This window comes from Centroberyx affinis, unplaced genomic scaffold (assembly GCF_046629955.1).
Source record: "Centroberyx affinis isolate AG114_WGS23_722 - 3 ecotype Tasmania unplaced genomic scaffold, CSIRO-AGI_Caff_v1 ptg000729l_1, whole genome shotgun sequence".
NCBI classification, from domain to species: domain Eukaryota; kingdom Metazoa; phylum Chordata; class Actinopteri; order Beryciformes; family Berycidae; genus Centroberyx; species Centroberyx affinis.
The window spans coordinates 362,689-381,408 of record NW_027279344.1 but is presented as its reverse complement, the minus strand read 5'-3'; the positions used below and the strand labels follow the sequence as shown (position 1 = coordinate 381,408).

General features: G+C 44.7%; 1 protein-coding gene across 1 annotated transcript in view; it reads right to left on the bottom strand.

Annotated features, from left to right (window-relative positions):
• LOC139644378 (plexin-A4-like) overlaps positions 1-18,720 on the bottom strand; it is a gene marked incomplete at its 3' end in the record, with an annotated part of 195,934 nt that overhangs the window by 28,768 nt on the left and 148,446 nt on the right. The window contains exon 5 of the mRNA XM_071519745.1: positions 9,067-9,167. Coding sequence (XP_071375846.1) covers positions 9,067-9,167 — 101 coding nt within the window. The remainder of the gene's footprint in view (positions 1-9,066; positions 9,168-18,720) is intronic.

The window sequence follows — 18,720 nt, the reverse complement described above, 5'->3', positions numbered from 1 at the left end:
CACTACCTTCATCTCATCTCTCTTTTTCTGTCCTCACTCTCCCCCCTCACCGCGTGGAATATATCACCATATATCTTCACTTGCTTTGACTGTCAACACTTTTTCTCTCATTCATCCTTTCTCTCCATCTCTCTGTCTCTCTCTCTCTGATGTCAGTCCCTGTGTCTGGTTCATGCTCTGCCAGACAAAAGCAAGACACCTTTCACACTGTGTGTGTGTGTGTAAGCGTGTGTGAATGTCCATTTCCCAGTGTCTATGCTGGTGTATCCCAGTGTGTGTGGTGGGTGTGGGGTGACAATGGATGACAGTGAGCAATGGTTTTGACTTCTGAGTGTGTGTGTGTGTGTGTATGTGTGTGCGTGCATGTGTTTGCATGCGTGCTTGTGTGTGTGTGTGTGTGTGTTGGGGCTAGGTAGATTGGTTGATGCGTGTGTGTGTGTGTCTCAACACCATGATGGTGACAGTTGAGAAGGAACCGGGAGGTGCAGCACTCCGTTCCGTCCTGATGCCCCTGTCACTTCTTGGCCTTGTTCCCTTCCCTCAACTTCCCGTAACACCCAGCGAGAGAGGAGGAGGAGGGGGGAGGAGGAGGGGTAAAACCAGTCCCCCGTACCCAGGGGAGGGCCATGCTCCCCTGGGTGCACACATCAGAGTGCGTGCCCTGGATGCAAGGATCTCCACATCAAAGAAAGGTCCTTGACTAAGTTTAACTTTGAGAGTCAGTACTGTTAACTACAAAAGCCAGGTCTTCCACAAGATGACATTAGGCTAAGCAGGGCATTGTCATGGCTGAAGCTTAACATTTGGCTTTAATCCAAAGTAGGTTAAGTTGTTATGCAAGAGGTCAAGTGAGCTGTAACAGACTGGACCCTGCAGATGTAATGTTGCCCCTGGATGCCCTGTAACCTCTGTGCCAGCTGCTAAGGTCATCTCCCATTAGTTTAGCTCACTCTGGAGGCAGCATGGCCACTGATATGAGCACACAGCTAATGTTTTCACTTAAGGTCGATAGCCTAATGTTGTGTCTCTCCCTGTTGGGGGGGAAAAGCTTTCTGAGGGTATAAACAGTCTTTCCCTGCCAACAATACATTTCTGAGCACTCTTGCGAAAGCCCTGGCTAACTCCAGGGGGAAGCTAGCGGACGCTGCAACCAAACACAATGGGTCCTTGGTAGCATGCTAATCGTGGCGCCGCAGTTTAATTAGCATTAGTGTGGCATACCGCAGTAATGAGCGCACTGAGGTAACGGATGACTGTGAACACAGCGACTGGTACCAGCGGTGCAGAATTAATAAGAGAGAGAGAGAGAGAGAGAGACAGAGAGAGAGAGAGAGAGACAGACAAGAGAGAGAGAGAGAGAGAGAGCGAGAAATGGATCTGCCAATTAGCTTTTCCCTCAGAAAAGGTTATTCGTTTGACAGCCCCAGAGATGTGTTGGGAATACACAGGGTTTAGCAGACGAGAAGCTTGGCAGCATGACTTGCAAGTTTTATCAGCCATTTTGTGTGTTTACTCATGACTTCTTGAACTTTTTTGTATCGCCCTAATAAGCTTGTGTTCAACTGTTATTCCTACAAGGCATGATTGTGTAATAGAATCCATCTAGATATATCTGTTCTGCCTCCTGTGCACCGTGGCGAGCGACAGGAAAAATGTGACAAAGGTTGTGATCCAGATTCAGACCCATAACATTTTGTGTACACAGTAGTTGTCCTAGCCCACTGACCCATAAGGACTCCCCTGTATATCACCATTTACCCTCTAGAGTTTTACTATTGACTCTATAGGCCTTCTCTAAATATCAAGCACAAGGTGGTTGACTGCGGCCAGTGGCACGGATGACTTTACTGTCCCCATTCCACTTCAGGGATGGAGGGATCGATGTTTATGAGTGTTTGTGGAGGAAGAGAGGGAAGGAGCTAGAGGGAGCATGAGAGTGACGCTGTTTATGTGCAGACTTGCCTCTGAACACAACATACAACTGACATTGGGTTCTTACTAATGCATGCACATGCGCGCGCACACGCACAGGGGCGTATGCACATAAACACACAGGGACATTTGCAAACTAACACTCACAGATATTTGTGAGTGGATTCATGCAAGCATAAATATGCCCATGCACACACACACACACACAGAAATTGTATGGTACGCCTGCTAGATATAGTGTGATTTAAACGATACCGAAGGAAGAGGGTAGGAGGGAGGAGAGAAAACGAAAAAGGCGAGAAAAAGCAAGAAAGAGAAAGATGATTTCAGCAGTTAGGGGATATTACCCCTATCTCAGCCAAAAGCAGAGATTGAGATATGTCACACCAATTATTAATGTGAAGATATTGCAATATTAGCACCACTCACACCAAATTGACACTGATATCACAGAGTAAATGTGAGATATTCCAACATCCGTGCCAAATATGATGACATAACATTCATTTGACAATGTTAGTTCTCCAAATATGGTTTCCAATCTGTCTGGCTGTCACGCATGACAGGCACATTGACAGTCTAGTTAACCACTCACAAAACTGACAACTGACAGACAGGCATTGGGGGAGGTAACTTATCCACAACATTGCTGTAACATTTCTGGCATGTTGGCTCACTGCTGATGAACCCCTGCTTTTGTCAGTGGGGTCAAAGTGTTGATGGAGGAAAAAAATCTGCATTAGCCTGTCAGATTTAGTGTCATAATGGAAAACCCATCAACAATCAACACACAACCTAAAACTCAGTGCTGAATGGAACAAATAATGTTCGCAAATAATTATAAAAATGTGTTTTAATTAGCTTGGGGTACCAAATGGGTGGGGTTGCAACAAACACAATGAGTGGCCAAAAGTTTAGACAATCACAGGAAAGTATTAAAAGTAGATTAGGCCTGTGACTGAGAACGTAACTGATGCAAAAGAAACGTAAACAATTAATGCAAACAATTATTTGCAAACACTATGTGATTTAGGTCTAGTCACACATCACACATACGCAATGTGCAGCTTGCCAGAGAAGTCAAGTGTGCTTTCTCCATATCTGTAAAACCTGTTCAAATACTGTAATGAACAATGAATAATGCACATAAAAGATATGCACATGCACATGATAGAGCACTATGCTCCCTTATATACTCCCTTATGGGAATTTTCTATCTTCTGTAAGACTCTTCTGTAAGACTCACCTCTGATTGACAGAGTATGTCATTCAATGTCAGTGGTAAAGAGTGGAAAGAAGGGGTACGATGAAAAGGGGGGCTGATATGAGCGAAAACCTACCTTTCACCTGCCGAGCGAGACGGGCATTAGCATAAGTCGTGCATCTCAGTGGGAGAGAGCAAAAGCAGGAGTTTGATAGGCCAAGACAGCTTGGTTGACAGGTGAGGCTTAAGGCTTACTGAAAGGGTGGCAGGGCTCTCTGTAGGGGGGAAATCTGAGACGAGGCGTCCTAGTGGGCTCGAATAATGCATAGGGGGTATATAGGGACATGTGCACACACACACACACACACTCAAAGTCAAACCTACATGTCAGTGAGTATATAGATGTCACATGCACAAAGTGGGTTTAAAGGCACTTGCCTTTCCAAATGAATGGTCAAAGTTTGTCAAGGAGAATGACTGCTCTCTCTCTCTCTCTCTTTCGCTCTCTCTCACACACACAGACACACACACGCACACACACAGGCACACAAGTGTGCCATCTACTCCTGTTGATTTCCTCCCCTGTACTATTGATTGCTTTTCTCCTCTTCCCCTGGTGTTCTCCCTAACAGCTCCTCTCACCGATCTATAGAGTAAATAAAGGCAAAGCTGAGCGAGAGAGGCAGAGAGAGAGAGCGAGAGCGAGAGAGAGAGAGAGAGGGAGAGAGAGAGAACGCTTTCCATCCTGCTCGCTCTCAGACCAGTGAGGTGATTTCAAGGTTGATTGGGAACAACAAACTATCTGAGAGAACACTTAGAACTGGTACTGCATGCTATCCTTCCCCTCAACACCCCTCCTTCCACCCCTGAGTAAGTGTGTGTGTGTGTGTGTGTGTGTGTGTGTGTCTGTCAGTTGTGTATTCTAAGTGCTCCTTGTGTACTGGCCTTTTTGGTACATGTTATTAAAGATGCATTGTGTAAGATTTTGGTCTGGAGTCAGTGGACTACTGGGTGCCTGTTTTCATATTTCCTTCCTTTGTAAAAATCTTTCTCACCTTGGCCAAGCGAGGCCAAACATTTCATAAGACAGCCTTGTAGAATATAAACACAGCCCATTCAATCTCCGTAATCATTCATGGCAAATTGATCCCTGTCCCTTTTTACCTTTCTCACTACTTCTTTATTGATTACATTCTCTCTCTGCTTTCACTCATTTCTTGTTGTTCACTCCCCTCAGTGTTGACTGATTCTATCTATCTATCTATCTATCTACCTACCTACCTATCTATAAATAGATAGGAGTGCTATTTCATTCTGAGAGTGATGTGCCACTTTTAGAATGAGATGGCACTATACTATGTGTGTGTGTGTCTGTGTGAGGCACTAATTAATTTAGCTCCAATAATTTCTGTGAACGACAACATTGTTAACGCCTTTTGTTCTGCTAAGAAGCTCAAGCGGAGGTGAGATGAGACTGAAGGACAAATGAAGATGAATATTTCTATCCTCGGAATATCACATGGTGCAGTTGGCATTGCACGTTACAATTGTTAGGGCTGAGGAGCCTGTAGGGGAGGGCTGTGGGACAGGCGTGTGTGTGTGTGTGTGTGTGTGTGTATAGTCTACACACTAGGGACAGACTTAATGCATTGTTAATTCGCTGTCACACTATCTCCCAGGAAGATGACCCCTCTCCTTCTTTCTTCAACTTTCTCTTTCCCCATCCTCCTTTCTCTCTCTTCAGCCCATCTAAATTGTATGAAGCAACGTCTGTTAGCGATTTCTCCTCTGAGGTTTGGAAGATGGCTGTAAAACACACTTTTGAAGCTTGCAAAGCACAGCTGGCATGCTAGTGATGCTATTAGTCTCTATGCTTGTTAGTATTAGAGATTTGGACTCTTGGGATTTTACAATCTGTTGACTACAGGGAGTGTCAAATAGATAAAAGTTGACATGGCTGACAAAATGGATATGATCCAAAAATACTTAGTTTTAGATGGGAATCTGTGAATGGACAAGTGTGTTCCTCACTAGTGTGTTTGTTTCCCATTTCTTTCCACTTAGCCTGGCCCTGCTGTGTATGCCGGTGGACATTATCTGAAACAGAGTATGTTCCCCTTCTCTCCGGGTGTTAGGGGGATCTAGCAGGACGTCTTCCATCAGGCTGAGGATTAGGCCTCTTCATGGTCTGCTAGCAGCACTATTGACCTCACTTGACTCTCAAATAAATGAAAGGGGCGCGGGGAAGGAGGGGGAAAGGGACACACACACACACACACAGTTGTGAGGCATGTTACCACACTGGGGAGTTTCCCTGGTGACCATTGAAGCATAACTTTGGTAGAGGCCCTGTGTGCCTGGGCATGTGTGTGTTTACTTGTCCAGACAGCAGAGTGTTTTATAATTATCCTCAAGAGACCAGACAACTGACCTGCAGGAAAAAACATAACTGACATGTTTATGTGGTGAATATATGAGTGTGGGCACAGTTTGTATGAATATATGGATGTGTGTGTGGGCATCTGTGTGATCTGTATCCACTAGAGTACTCAAAAAGCAGACTGCCAGTGGCTTCCCAGTGGCTTCTAGTAAAGCCAAAGATTTGCCACAGCCTCTCTCCGGAGTTTTATTTCTCCATCAATATCCAGTCGAACTCAAGGAAGAGGATGGGAGGAACATGCGGGAAGGGAGAAAGTAATTTGAAATTCCCACTCCCACCATATGTTGCTCCTATAAATTGCCTTAATTGAGTGTAGTGTGTGTGACACATTGGCCCAACACAGTGTACTGGGCCGCTGCAGTTTCGAACAGTGAATACTATTTGCTTAATCTTGATCTTTAGACCTTTAGATATTGACCCATTGCTTTAGTGTCATTAATTAATTTCTTTAATATAAGACATTTTATGTCGAAAAGGTGCTTCCTATATTACAGGTTGGTAACCAAAATGTGCTGTGGACCTGGCATGAGTGGTAGTAATGATCATTGAGTCTAGGCATAGGTCAAGCCTGAATTCATAATTTGGTTCCATGGCTGAAAATGTAAATGTTAAAGACACTTAGAGAAAGTCAACCACTGAAATAGGCGAGCTACTGAACTGAGTTGGCTCTTACAGTTGGTAAAATCCTGTACGTCCAAACACAACAGTGGTTTATTGTTTATTGGGATCTTTCACCAGAGCAGAGAACAATAGAGAGCAGACAAACAGGAGCGATTAAAGCAGGGGCATGAAGTCCCGCCTGCTCTGCGGTGGAGGCGGCACTCAGGGGGGTTTTGGTTACACCACGACCCTGTTAAGAATTCACAAGCTGGGGGTCTGAGAGGGGTGAGGAGGTTGGGAAAGGTAAACCCAGGGTCAATCAATCAGACTGGCTTCTGCACATACGTGTGTGTGTGTGTGTCTGTGTGTGTTGGATGGGTGAGTTGAAGAGGGGAGAAATATAAACACTACTATTGTTGCCATGCTTTATGAAAAATAGAATTGGTTGCCATGTTAACACTTGTGGTAACCAGGGAACTAGTTTGTGATCTTTCTTTCTTCCTCCTCCTTTTTATTATTTATTATTTTATTGAAGACACACACACATTACACCTGTAATCTCCGTTTCTGCCCTTGTGATGGTGAAACACTCACCTAGACACCTGAGATTGCCTAAAGTGGCAAATAACTGGCATTTTGGTTATTTTCTCTCTCTCGGTTCTATTCTCGTTTTGTCGGTTTGACACTAATTCTCCAGCAAGGCGTGTGTGTGTGTGCATCTGCCCTTGTGTGTGTGTGTGTGTGTGTGTGTGTGTGTGTGTAGAGAGGTGAGCTGAGGCGAACTGATTCTATCAGGCTAAGTGTGACAGGACAATCTGTGGCCACCCGTTTGCTCTGACTGGGAGGATGTCCAGGGTTTTAGAGGGCTTTTGCACACAAACACACACACACACACACACACACACTTGCGCGTGCATGCACACATACATGCACCCATGTGCACACAGTATTCCCTTAGAGGTGCACATACTTCATAAAGTTGAAGTTGTCATTGGAAATATGTGCTGAATGGCTGCTCTTGTGCCCTTACTTGGTTGTTTACATCGCCCATTCCTTTTGGTTTAAAATTAAATGTTGTGTAAAACTTTTTTAAGATGAATCTAGGAATATGTGACTTGCTGGAATGCAGCCTAGGTTTGATATTGATTTTCAATTTATATAGAGAGGGAGAGGGAAGCAAGCAGTGGCCATAAACTTGAAACCTCTAGACTCTACTAATGCATTAGGTTTGTGTGTATATGTGTATGTATATATGTGTATGTGTGTGTGTGTGTGTGTCTGTGTCTGAGTGAGTGAGTGTGTGACTTTGCCTCTGACCTCTGGTATGTGACCCATACCCCATCAGTGTGTGTCCTCTGTCTGCTAATGCACTCTGTACCCTGGAGACCTCAAACACACACACACACACACGCACACACACACATTCCACTTTTCCTTCTTCCCTCTGTCACAAACAAACTCACTCTCTCTTTCTCTCTTTTTTTTTTTACATTTCTGTCTTCATTCGTGGCTGCTCTCTCTTAGCAGTTTGTATCCGTCATTACTGATGTTTTCTTTCTTTCCGTGCAATTTCCAAGTCTCTCTGCTTCCTTACCTCTCTCCCTCTATCATCTCTCCATCCGTCTCTCTCTTCTACTCTCCATGTCTCCCTCTGTCTATCTCTCCCTCTCCTTCCCCCTCTCTCTCTCTGGGTTTCAATGTGTTGGTTCCACTGCGATTTCTCTGTCACACTCCTGCTGCTTCTCTGCCCTCGCCATGTCCTCTCACTGCCAGCAGGGATGAAGGCGCTAAATGTACTCAGTCACACACACACACACACACACACACACACACACGTACGCAGACATACACAGAGACACACACACACACTACCCCAGGGCTAGCGCCAGCACAAGAAACCAATTTTCAATTTACAGTGGAGTGGGAAATCTCCCTGCCCCCAGCAAGCACTATCTCCCACTCCAATCTAGAGGGACAGGGGCTCGACAGCAATTGGGGTGTGTGCGTGTGTGCGTGTGTGCTTGTGTGTGCGTGTGTGCGTGTATGTGTGTGTGTGTGAGAGAGAGAGAGAGAGAGAGAGAGAGAGAGCAAGAAAGAGAGAGAGAGCAATACAGACAGAGAAGGAGAGAGGGAAAAGAGGGAAAATAGGAGAAAGAGAAAACAATTCAGCAGGGCAGAGATAGAGTGAGTTTGAGGATAATGAATTTAACTATGCGATCTCATTCAATAGTTTCCCACAGTCGGGATGTCCTGGTGGATGAGTGGTCTATGGTGCATACCATGTAACCGCAATGTTCAACCTTTGTCGCATGTCATCCTCCTCTCTCTCCCAGTCTTTCCTGATTCTCTCCACTTTAAACTATTTAATAAAGGCAAAATAATGCCAAAAAAAAAGAAAATAGTTTCCCACAATCACAGTAGCTATCAATCCCCCCATGTCAACTCCTGCAGTTTGGAGCAGCGCCCATCAGAACCCTGGCAGTGCCCGCCGGTATCTGTGCTCTCAGTGGGCTCTGGTTTCAGGGCCGGTAAACGATGCCAGTGGCTCGGTTTGGTAATGGATCTAAGGGGGGCGCTGGCACAAGGCCGAGCCCCAGGAAAGCTATCTGAGGCTGGGATGGGCTCGCTACAGGAGTCCCTGAGTGCTCCAGGGCTGCAGGGGATGGAGTGCTGGGCATGGGCCCAGGCGTCAGGGAGGTAGGGGAGGATAACCACCCAAACACTGGCCCTCGTCTGCACGGCTAATGTGTGGGAGGCTCAGAGAATCAATGGTCAGTGGGAAGGGAGTGGAGAGATAGAGTGTATGTGTGTGTGGAGAGTGAAAGAGAGAGAATCAGAGTGTGTGTGTGTGTGTGTGTGTGTGTGCAGGTCTCTGGTAATCAGTACTTACATGTTGTGCAGGACACACCAGCCACAGTGGGGATCTCCTGATCCAAGACATTCACTGCAGGTTGAGTACTGACCACAGGCCTCCACTGGCACCCTCGACAACTACAGAGAGACAAACACACAGGGTTACAAACAGTGGAGACACTCAAAGGCCCCTTGAGCATGACACTAAAATGACATTTCACACTGGCAGAGCATTTACATTTTTAGTGCACATAATTCTGTAAGAGTGTGTGAATGGAAAGAGGGAGAGGAGAAATACTGAAAGGCAATGACAAGTGAGAAAGAGAGAGGATGAGAGAACAAGAGAAAGGTAAGAGAAATGTAATGATTCAAAATGTTAAAGAAATGTAATGTTCAGGTCGTGTTCATGGGACGTGTGTGTGTCTGTGTGTGTTTCAGAGGTGTGTGTGTGTGTGTGTGTGTGTGTGTGTGTGTGTGTGTGTGTGTGTGTGTGTGTGTGTGTGTGTGTGTGTGTGTGAGAGAGAGAGAGAGAGAGAGAGAGAGAGAATCTATGTTAATATATGGATCCAGGGCCTGTCCCTAAGCTCAGAATACACAATACTGTACAGAAACTGCTCTTCCACAATTACTCATAGACTTACAGAAGACTCCTCAGGTTAGACAAGCTTAAAATGAATTTCGCCATGCATCAAGTAATGCCTTATAAGTAATACAAGTTCTCTAAATCAGATAGAATGGACATTTAAGTGTGACAGGGTGTATAAATAGTTGGATGTTGGTTGAGTTGTGTTCTTCCATGCTAGTGCGTCTATGGGATGTCCTGCTCCACCTAAGAAACCATAGATTTCCTTCAGAATTGGCCAAAAAAACAAAACAAGGATAAGCAAAGTAATACTACACTTTGTTTGATAGAGTTTGATAGGTTGTATAGACAGGCCATGACCTTTTTAAAAGTACATATCAAACAAATTAAAACAATATGTAAAGTTACAATGCAAAGTCTTTTGATACTGATTTTCATGAAAATGTAATTGCATAATAACCTCCATCTCTCTTCATTGGCTCCATATGGGCAACTTCATCCTTTGGGACAGCAGCCTATCTATTATGATATATGGTCCTGCCAATTCATGCTGGCATTGACTGGCACTGATTGGCATGGGCCTTGAGTGACCGAGTGCAAGGGGCAAAGCTGAGATAGACCTTAGCTGTCCCCTCCTCCTGTCACCATGGTAACAGCATGGCGCAATAATAGGTGTTGCTGGCACTTTTGATTAATGAGCCGTCATTGGTGGATGACCGCTGTCACTCACGCTGGTCACCGATGACAGCCGAGAGAAGAGAGAGACGACATCATCAGCGCGGGACTGCTATTGGGTTATGATGAGGGGATAGCCGTGTGTGTGTGTGTGTGTGTGTGTGTGTGTGTGTGTGTGTGTTTCAGCCTGCATACACTGCATTTCAGGCTTGAAAACAGAGTTTCAGATGAAGCTGAGAGTAAACAAATCTTTCTCTTCTCTCCCTCTCTCTCTCCATCCTCAACTCTTAATAAATCAGCCAAGGACATTTAATACCTTTGGTAGATATGAAAACATTTTTCTGTGGCAAATACTCATCCCACAGTAAAGAAATACAGCCAGATATACATGCCAAAGATTTCTGGATAAGAGAAATGATATGATTAGATTTTTTTTTTTCTGGGTTATGTTTCATCATGACAAGTGAAACAATATGATTTCCAAACCGATCATCACACATCCATTCAGCCTCTTCACCACTCAGTCACTTCTATAATCAATGGATAAAGTAAATGTTTTGAATTTAAGACATAGCTTTTCCTACCTATCACTTTTTTTTAATGCTGTTTTACACAAAGTAATCTGTCTTTAGATAAACACATATTGATGTAATCCAGGTCACCTTCAAATCATCAAATCACCTCACAGTTACAGTACATCAGTGTACAACAGTGCTGAGAATCAAACCAGCAACCTTTTAGATATTGGTCGCAGTTTCTACCTCTGGGCATACCTGATGCCAATAAACATATCTTTGCAGCACATTTTACTGATTGATTTCAATGTTTAAAAGTGTAAAAATTATCATAATGGACCTATCCAATGTAGGGCATGACCAAATGTAACAAGAGATCAGAAAAATGGCACCTAGTGGTATCTCTAAAGCGCACCCTGGCACTGATGGCAGCACTATCTCTGTTGGACACACATGACTATCACACAGCACATCTCTGCCTGACAGTCTCTCTCTCGCTCTCTCTCTCTCGCTCTCTCTCTCACTTTCTCTCTCTCTCTCTCTCTCTCTCACACACACACATGAAAACACACCACGTCAGTGCCATAAATATGAGCATAGACACACTCGCAAACCGTGAAAGTCACATGTGTGCACACAGATGCACGTGACCCACAAAAATACACACACTGTCACTGGAGTCAGATTTTTTTCCCCCAGATATGAAGACATTGACACGCTGGCAGAAAAATGGAGATGCTCAGATTTAGCTCTGAAATACCTCTCCATCTCTCTCTCTTTCTCTCTACATCTATGTCTCTGGGTCTCTTCTGTGTCTCTCTCCCAGTACTATAAATAGCGGGCTTCGGCTCAGTCAGACATGTGCGCGCGCATGCACACACAGACACACAGACACACACACACACACACACAGCTCAATGAATTCGAAGGGGGTGTATCACCTTGTCAAAGTCAAGAGGAATCCTGCAAGCTATTACAGATTAGAAACAATGCATGTGCATCTGTGTGTTTTGTGTAAGTGTGTGTGGGTGCTTGTGCGCGCGCGTGTGTGTGTTGTAGGAAAAATCAGAGGGCATGTTTTGCCCTCCCTATTGTGTAGAAGCACATATGCATAAAGTAGATAAAGGGAATGAGTTTGAGATGGAATCAGAGAGATAGTCGTGCATGTATGTGTGTGTGCATGTAATCAAATTCAACACTGATCTTCGTTGCATCTCACATGATAGATTCCCTCCCATCCTGTCATTTTCCACCCCTCCCACCCCTCCCCCCTTTCTCCTTCCGTACTAGCTCCTCCCTTCCTGTGATAAGCTCCCCAACTGCCTCAGCCCACTGCCAGCTAAATAACCTGTTAGTCACTGGAGAGAAAGGCCATTGTGTCAGCCTATGGAGGGATTTCAGCTGCCAAATCCTTATCATGAGGGTATATGAAACCACAATCTCCCTGTGTGTGTGTCTGTGTGTGTGTGCGTGTGTGTGTGTGTGTGTGTGTGTGTGTGTGTGTGTGTGTGTGTGTGTGTGTGTGTGTATGTGTGTGTGTGTTTGTTTATGTAATCCACGTAGCCGTGTCACCGAATCGAGTGGTTTGTCACCTTGTGATCTTCAGGAAAGCTAAGCACCCAGACAGAGCTGTAGCAAACAATGCCTCCATATCTGAATGCTTTATAATTTAACACTTCATCGGTGGCAGATACGCTGATACACACACCACCCACGTGTATACACATATACAAACACACACACAGATTTAGATTTCGTAGAATGGAAGGGGCCTCCTGATGCCTATCGAGGCCTCAGATGCCTGCATCTGGGGAAATGGTTTTCTCAACAGATAAAACACACACACACACACACACAAAGACAAACACACACCATTTTCAGAGCCAAGCTGAGGCAATGGGTGCCAATGTGAGCCCTCTGTTCCAGAGCTCGCACCCTGATATCATTCATTCTCTTTCTCTCTTTCTGTCTATCTCTCTTTCTCTGTCGCTCAAAAGCTCTGAGGTGTGTAAGATCATACATTCATCATCTCTCCTAAGCCTCAGCTCTCTCTGACTGACACACACACACACACACACACACACACAGGCAACACTTTTGTCCCCTCTTTTATCAAAAAAATAGAGGGATTTGGTGGCTAAACGACCCAATGCACCCCTTGTCTCTCTCATCTCGATATCACATTCATTTCATGCTACCTTCTTCATGGGTTTTGCCACAGAGGCAACCATTACGGCTCACTGTCTCTTCACTATGGCTGCACTATCATATCGGCAGGGATAAATACAAAGGATGGGGTGCACAGCATTGATAATTCCCTCCTGTTTCAGGTGAGCAAATGACAGCTATTACACACTGCACTCTCCCTCCTTTCACAATAGGGAGAGACAGAAGCTGCTGAATATAATCATGCTTTTAAAAAGGCCGAGATGACAGAGGTACTCAATGCTTTAATGTCTAGGGAGAGAGATGAAGCGGTGTGTGATCATTTACTGCAGGAGCAAAATAGCATCAATCCTTACATATATGTGTCTATTATGTACCTGGGAGATGGGAGAGAGTCTTTTCTATAAGTGTATTCTCCACTATAAGGTGTTCATCACTACAGTAAGGTAGAGAAGGTGAAGCTTGACTTCGTCTCTCTCCTCTCCCCAGCTCTATTTCTGTCCCCCTTCCTCCCAGCTCCTCTGTAACGCCAGGGGCGCTCCACTCGGCCTGCGGTGGGAGACTGATCATTTATTAAATCTGCAGAGACTATTATCGACTAATTCTCCTGTCTCATTTCTATTCCTCTCCTCATCCTTCTCTTTCCCTCCCTTCTCCACTCGTAATTAAACAGGGATTCCACCTGCAGCCAAACTCCACCACTCCAAATGAACAGAGAGAGGGAAATTAAAGCGATAGTCCAATTCTGCTTTACAGCCTTTGGGGCACACAGAACTTGTCTTATCTTTTCTCCTCCTCCCCCAGGCTAGCTCTGTCTTTCTCCCCATTCCCTGGTGTGAGTTTGTTCATTAGTTGGGCATCAATGCTGGCAGAGCATCATTACGATGTCTTTGGCTAAGCCTATTGGGCAGGGAGCAGAAATTAATATAATATCACTTGGTTATGTAACCTAGTGTTATTTGGTTATGTTTAATAACACTGTGTCTGAGTAAGCAATGTGTGTGTGTGTGTGTGTGTGTGTGTGTGTGTGTGTGTGTGTGTGGCAGAGTCAGTGTCATGTGTATGTGCATACTGCAGACTGTAGCACTCATCTCCAATCAAACATCCTGAAGTTGTGCTGACTGCGAGCAAACCAGCTACAATCATTAAATATGGGGAAGTGAAATCATAATCCATATCCATGACAATGGTTGTCATGACAGCATGTCAGGAATCCCCTGAACCCCTCAACCAATCACCAACCAGATCTCCATCAGCATTTACTGTTGAGGCTGACATGTGTAGTGTTGTAAAGCACGGTAGTTAACATGCCTGAGCCCACATTCAATCAGCCTCCCTGGATTATGTGCACATCTCTGTGACTCACATCACTCTTGTTTCTGCTCCAAAGCAATGTCAGTGTTTAGCTCATATAATGGATGAAACAACGACCCATTTCTCCTGCACTTCAACTCTCTCAGCCTGTCTCTCTTCTCTTCTCCATCCCAAAATCAACTGAATTCAGTTAATTCGTTCATTCATTCATCCACTGGTGCCCATTCTCTCTGGCTGGAGGGATTGACGTGGGAGTCAAATGGAGCGAGGGACACATCAACGATCCGCCGCCTCGTCACGGCTGACGCGTCACTCAATCCGTCAACCACCGACCACCGGTATCATATCATAAACTCGGTTAACAGAGTGGGCCAATGGCTGCAGGTGCAATATTGTTTTCATTTGACGTTCTCAGAGGTCAAATGAGAAAGCCATCCATTGTGCTGTCGGGATTGTCAGCGCATGACAAACGACTCGGATGTGATCCATCATTTTCACTTATCTCTCCATTCCAAAGAGGGAGAGGAAAAGCCCCCCTGGTTAAATATTGCCTCGCAATGTTTTTAAAAAAAAATCTCATTAGCATTAACACTGGGAGAAGAGAGTTGTGCTATAGAAGCACACTAAAGGTGGCATTCCTGAGCTGCAGTCTGCACATACCTGATGGGCCAAATCTTTACACAAGGTTGCAGTCGATTCACTTTCAATTCAGTCAATTCAGGACGTGAAGACAGTGTGGCTTACAGTTTTGAGTGACTGTCCCAGTACAGAAAGGTCATGCGTTCGATCCCCATGGGGAAATCGGGTTAGGTTGCTCTGGATGAGGGCATCGGCTAAATGCCTAATATTTAAGTGGCTTCTCTTCATTCAACTATAAACCGTCTTTGAAGCTTTTCTTGGAAAGCTTGAGACAGTTTAGTAATACGAGTCCTTAGTGAACAAGTTACGTTCTCCTGGGCCATATGAGGCACCAATCTGCTTGGCTTTTACCCTCTGTCAGCTTTGGTAAGCCTGCATTTAACAAATATGCAACTAAAAGCATGCCAAGCTCAGCTACACTAAATTCACACAGCACAGCTTGCTCTAACAGCATGCTAATGTTATCCCACCTCATTGTCAGTCCTCTATGCTAGAAGCGAGCTGAAGCCATGAAGGACTCAGATGGAAAAGGCAATTAAGTTGCGGGGAGAGGTCTGACCCTTAGGTGTGCTAACGGGATTTGCATTCAGTGTGTGATGCCACGTCCCCAGTGGCAGGGGGAAGAAGTGTGGCACGCACATACACACACACACACAGTGGCTAATTCTGCCCAAGCTGCATCATCTTGCCCCGGGGCCTAGCCTTGGTGAAAAATAAGCCTATACTACACAGCCACAGCACACAGCTTGGCCCGTTGTCTATAGACAAGACAGAAAGGGAAGTTGTTGATGATGAGTCACATAAATTGAAAATTGCATTACAAGTGTGTGTGTGTCTGTGTCTGCCTGTCTGTTTTATAATGTATGCACATTCGCAAGAGACAGGGAAACAAGATTCAGAAATTATATATACAGAAAGAAAAAGACAGAGAGAGAGAGCGAGAGAGTAAGAGAGCGAGAGAGAGTAAGAGAGCGAGAGAGAGAAAGAAAGAGCGAGCGAGAGAGAGAGAGAGAGAGAGAGAAAGGGAGAGAGAGAGAGATGGATGGAGAGAGACAGAAAGAGGAAGACAAAGGCAGACACTTCAAAAGAGACTTTGAGTGAGCCGAGAGTTCACTCCAACCTTTTCTGCCCCACTTCGTTGACATTTCCTCAGAAGTGTGTCAGGCAGCGATGTCTGCAGCGTATCTGCTCTGTTCACTTGCCTTGTTAGACCACAGCAGCCTCCAGCTAAACTAGGACACAACATAATATGCACATCTAAACACCTTCATAAACTCACAACCACACGCTGGGGGACTGAGGATGCCACACTGGAAGGGATGTGGTAAAATGTTCCCCGCTGATAGAAATTAAAGGTTGCTGTTATTAAACATCTTTGATGAGATGCTAAGATGCGATACTTTCACAAATGGGCTTGTCGGATTTCCCTCGGGGGTTCAAAACAGCAAAAGGATTTGACTTTGAACGATCTCGCCCCGCTATAGCACACACTTTCAATAATTCACTCTTACAGAATCTGCATTTGCTATGCTGGATATAAATAATTTAGCACAATGAGTGTAGAGGTTGCAGCACTTTCCAGCAACAGTTTATATATGAGCCACAGTATGTGAAAAAATACATAAAAAAAACACTCTCACGCAAGAAAGCCAGTTATGAATGTATCCAATAAAATCCAACCGAAGACTGACAAAACAAGTGCTGGCAGGAAAAGTTAATGTGTTTGTTGGGTTGCTGGAGGGTAATGGTAGGGTTACAGGAGCGCTAGAGGATGGATTGAATGACTAAGACACAACAGAAAACAGCTTCAAGTCTGAACATGGCCAGCTGCTGAATCATGTACTCTGTGCTGTGAGAATCACACTCAAATTGCACAACCCATAGCCAATCCAAGTTCATTCAAATTACTTTCTCATGACCAGGTCCAAACATAATCGTCATTGATTTCTCAGAGATTTTTTGGCTGAGAAGTTGTGGGAAATCTGTGGCTTCTGTTGGGTGTATCTTTTTTTGGATTCCAAAATGTACTACTAATTCATGCTTCTGTGTTTGTGTTGTCTTCAGAATGTTGCATGTTTTTGAGAATATAACCATCTGAATTTTTTAAATGTTGACTGTTGAATTGAAGGGTGCCAAGTTTTTCTAAAATGGATGTATACTATTTTGGAATGAAACCCTTTATTTGTTGAAGCTGGGCAAGGAGGACTGTGGTCACAAATGGCTGAGTGGATATAAACAATGAAGAGACCAAATGCCACTTCACTGAGTGCAAGACAAACAGTGAAACTGCACCACAATCTATTTCTATTCTCCACCTCATCACAATAAACCTTGAGTCAACTCCGGAATTGGATTCAATAAACATTAAGTCCATTCAGTGGGTGGATTTTCTACAAAATTAAAAACTTTTTTCCTAAAAGTAAGTTGGTATTAAAGTAATTATTAAAAAATGTAAAAAGAATGCCCCATTATTAGTATGCCATTTGTAGTTTTAATTTACATTTTGAATGAGCGAACTGAAAGTGAAATGACTTCACCCCTGCCTCATTCGTTTCAACCCAGTTGTCTTCATTGTGGTTGAGCTGACAGCTGAACCAATGTTACAGCAGTAATACAGTAGTGAACCAGCCAGTATTAACAGAGGGGTCGCCCTGCCCCTGTCACTCAAACCCCAACCCTGACATCTATAATCCCAGCCCATTCTACAGTCTGACCGGCCTCTTTAATAGCAGAACATCTATTGAACTCACCAATTAGATGACACGTGTGTGTGTGTGTGTGTGTGTGTGTCACAGAAAGAGAGAGAGATCCAATTAGAGGACAGCTAATCACTAGATTAATGAGGGGGTAGGAATGACAGATCACTCTGTTAGTGAAGAGTAGTGAAATGAAGGGAGGTAAAAAAGAGCGGTAGTGAGGGAGGAAGACAAATGGAATAAAGCTGGAGAGAGAGGAGATTGATAGAAAGGAGAAAGCAGGGAACACAAAAAGCAGAATCCTGGTTCCCATTAGAAATCCCCATAGAAATCAATGGGACTTGTAGATCCAAAAAACTGTAATCCTGAAAAAACAAACTAAAAAACAGATGAGACAATGAGAGGATGGAAGGAAAAAGGGGTAACAAGGATGGATATATCAGTATCTTATATGCTTCTGAATGTGTGTGTGTGTGTGTGTGTGTGTGTGTGTGTGTGTGTGTGTGTGTGTGTGTGTTCGGCCAGCTCCCTTCTCTAATCAGTGCATAATGTGACAGAGACAGGAGCTGGATTCAGTGCTGCCTTTCTCTTTCCAGCAGAACCTGTGACACCCACAGAACCACCCACACACACACACACACGCACACTAACACACACTAACACATTCACTCGCTTCATGAACACATACATATATATCCCTCTTTTTTATCTCCTTTCTCTCTCCCTCTCACTCGCTCCCTTTCCTCCATCCCCATCAGCTCAGTGTCTGACCCTCCCTGTCCTTTACTCGACCCTCACACTGAACTGCGGCTGACCTCCAGCCAGGCGGGATCCAGAGAGGAGGTCTATCTGCCGGTCCACCCCAGGCCTGGCTTCACCAATCTGGGCCTAATGAGGGAGGGTGAGGTGGGGTAGAGCTGGCCCCTCCAACGCTGTCTGGAGCCTGGTTTGAACAACAACAGCAGGGGAGGAGCTGTATCGACCAACTGTGTTCTCAGCCCGCTCTTACGGGCCCCCCTCTCCTCTCTCTTTCTATCATGTGTTTCCTCTTTCTTTATTTCTCCCTCTTTCTATCTATCACTCTCTCTCTCTGAGTGTCTGGG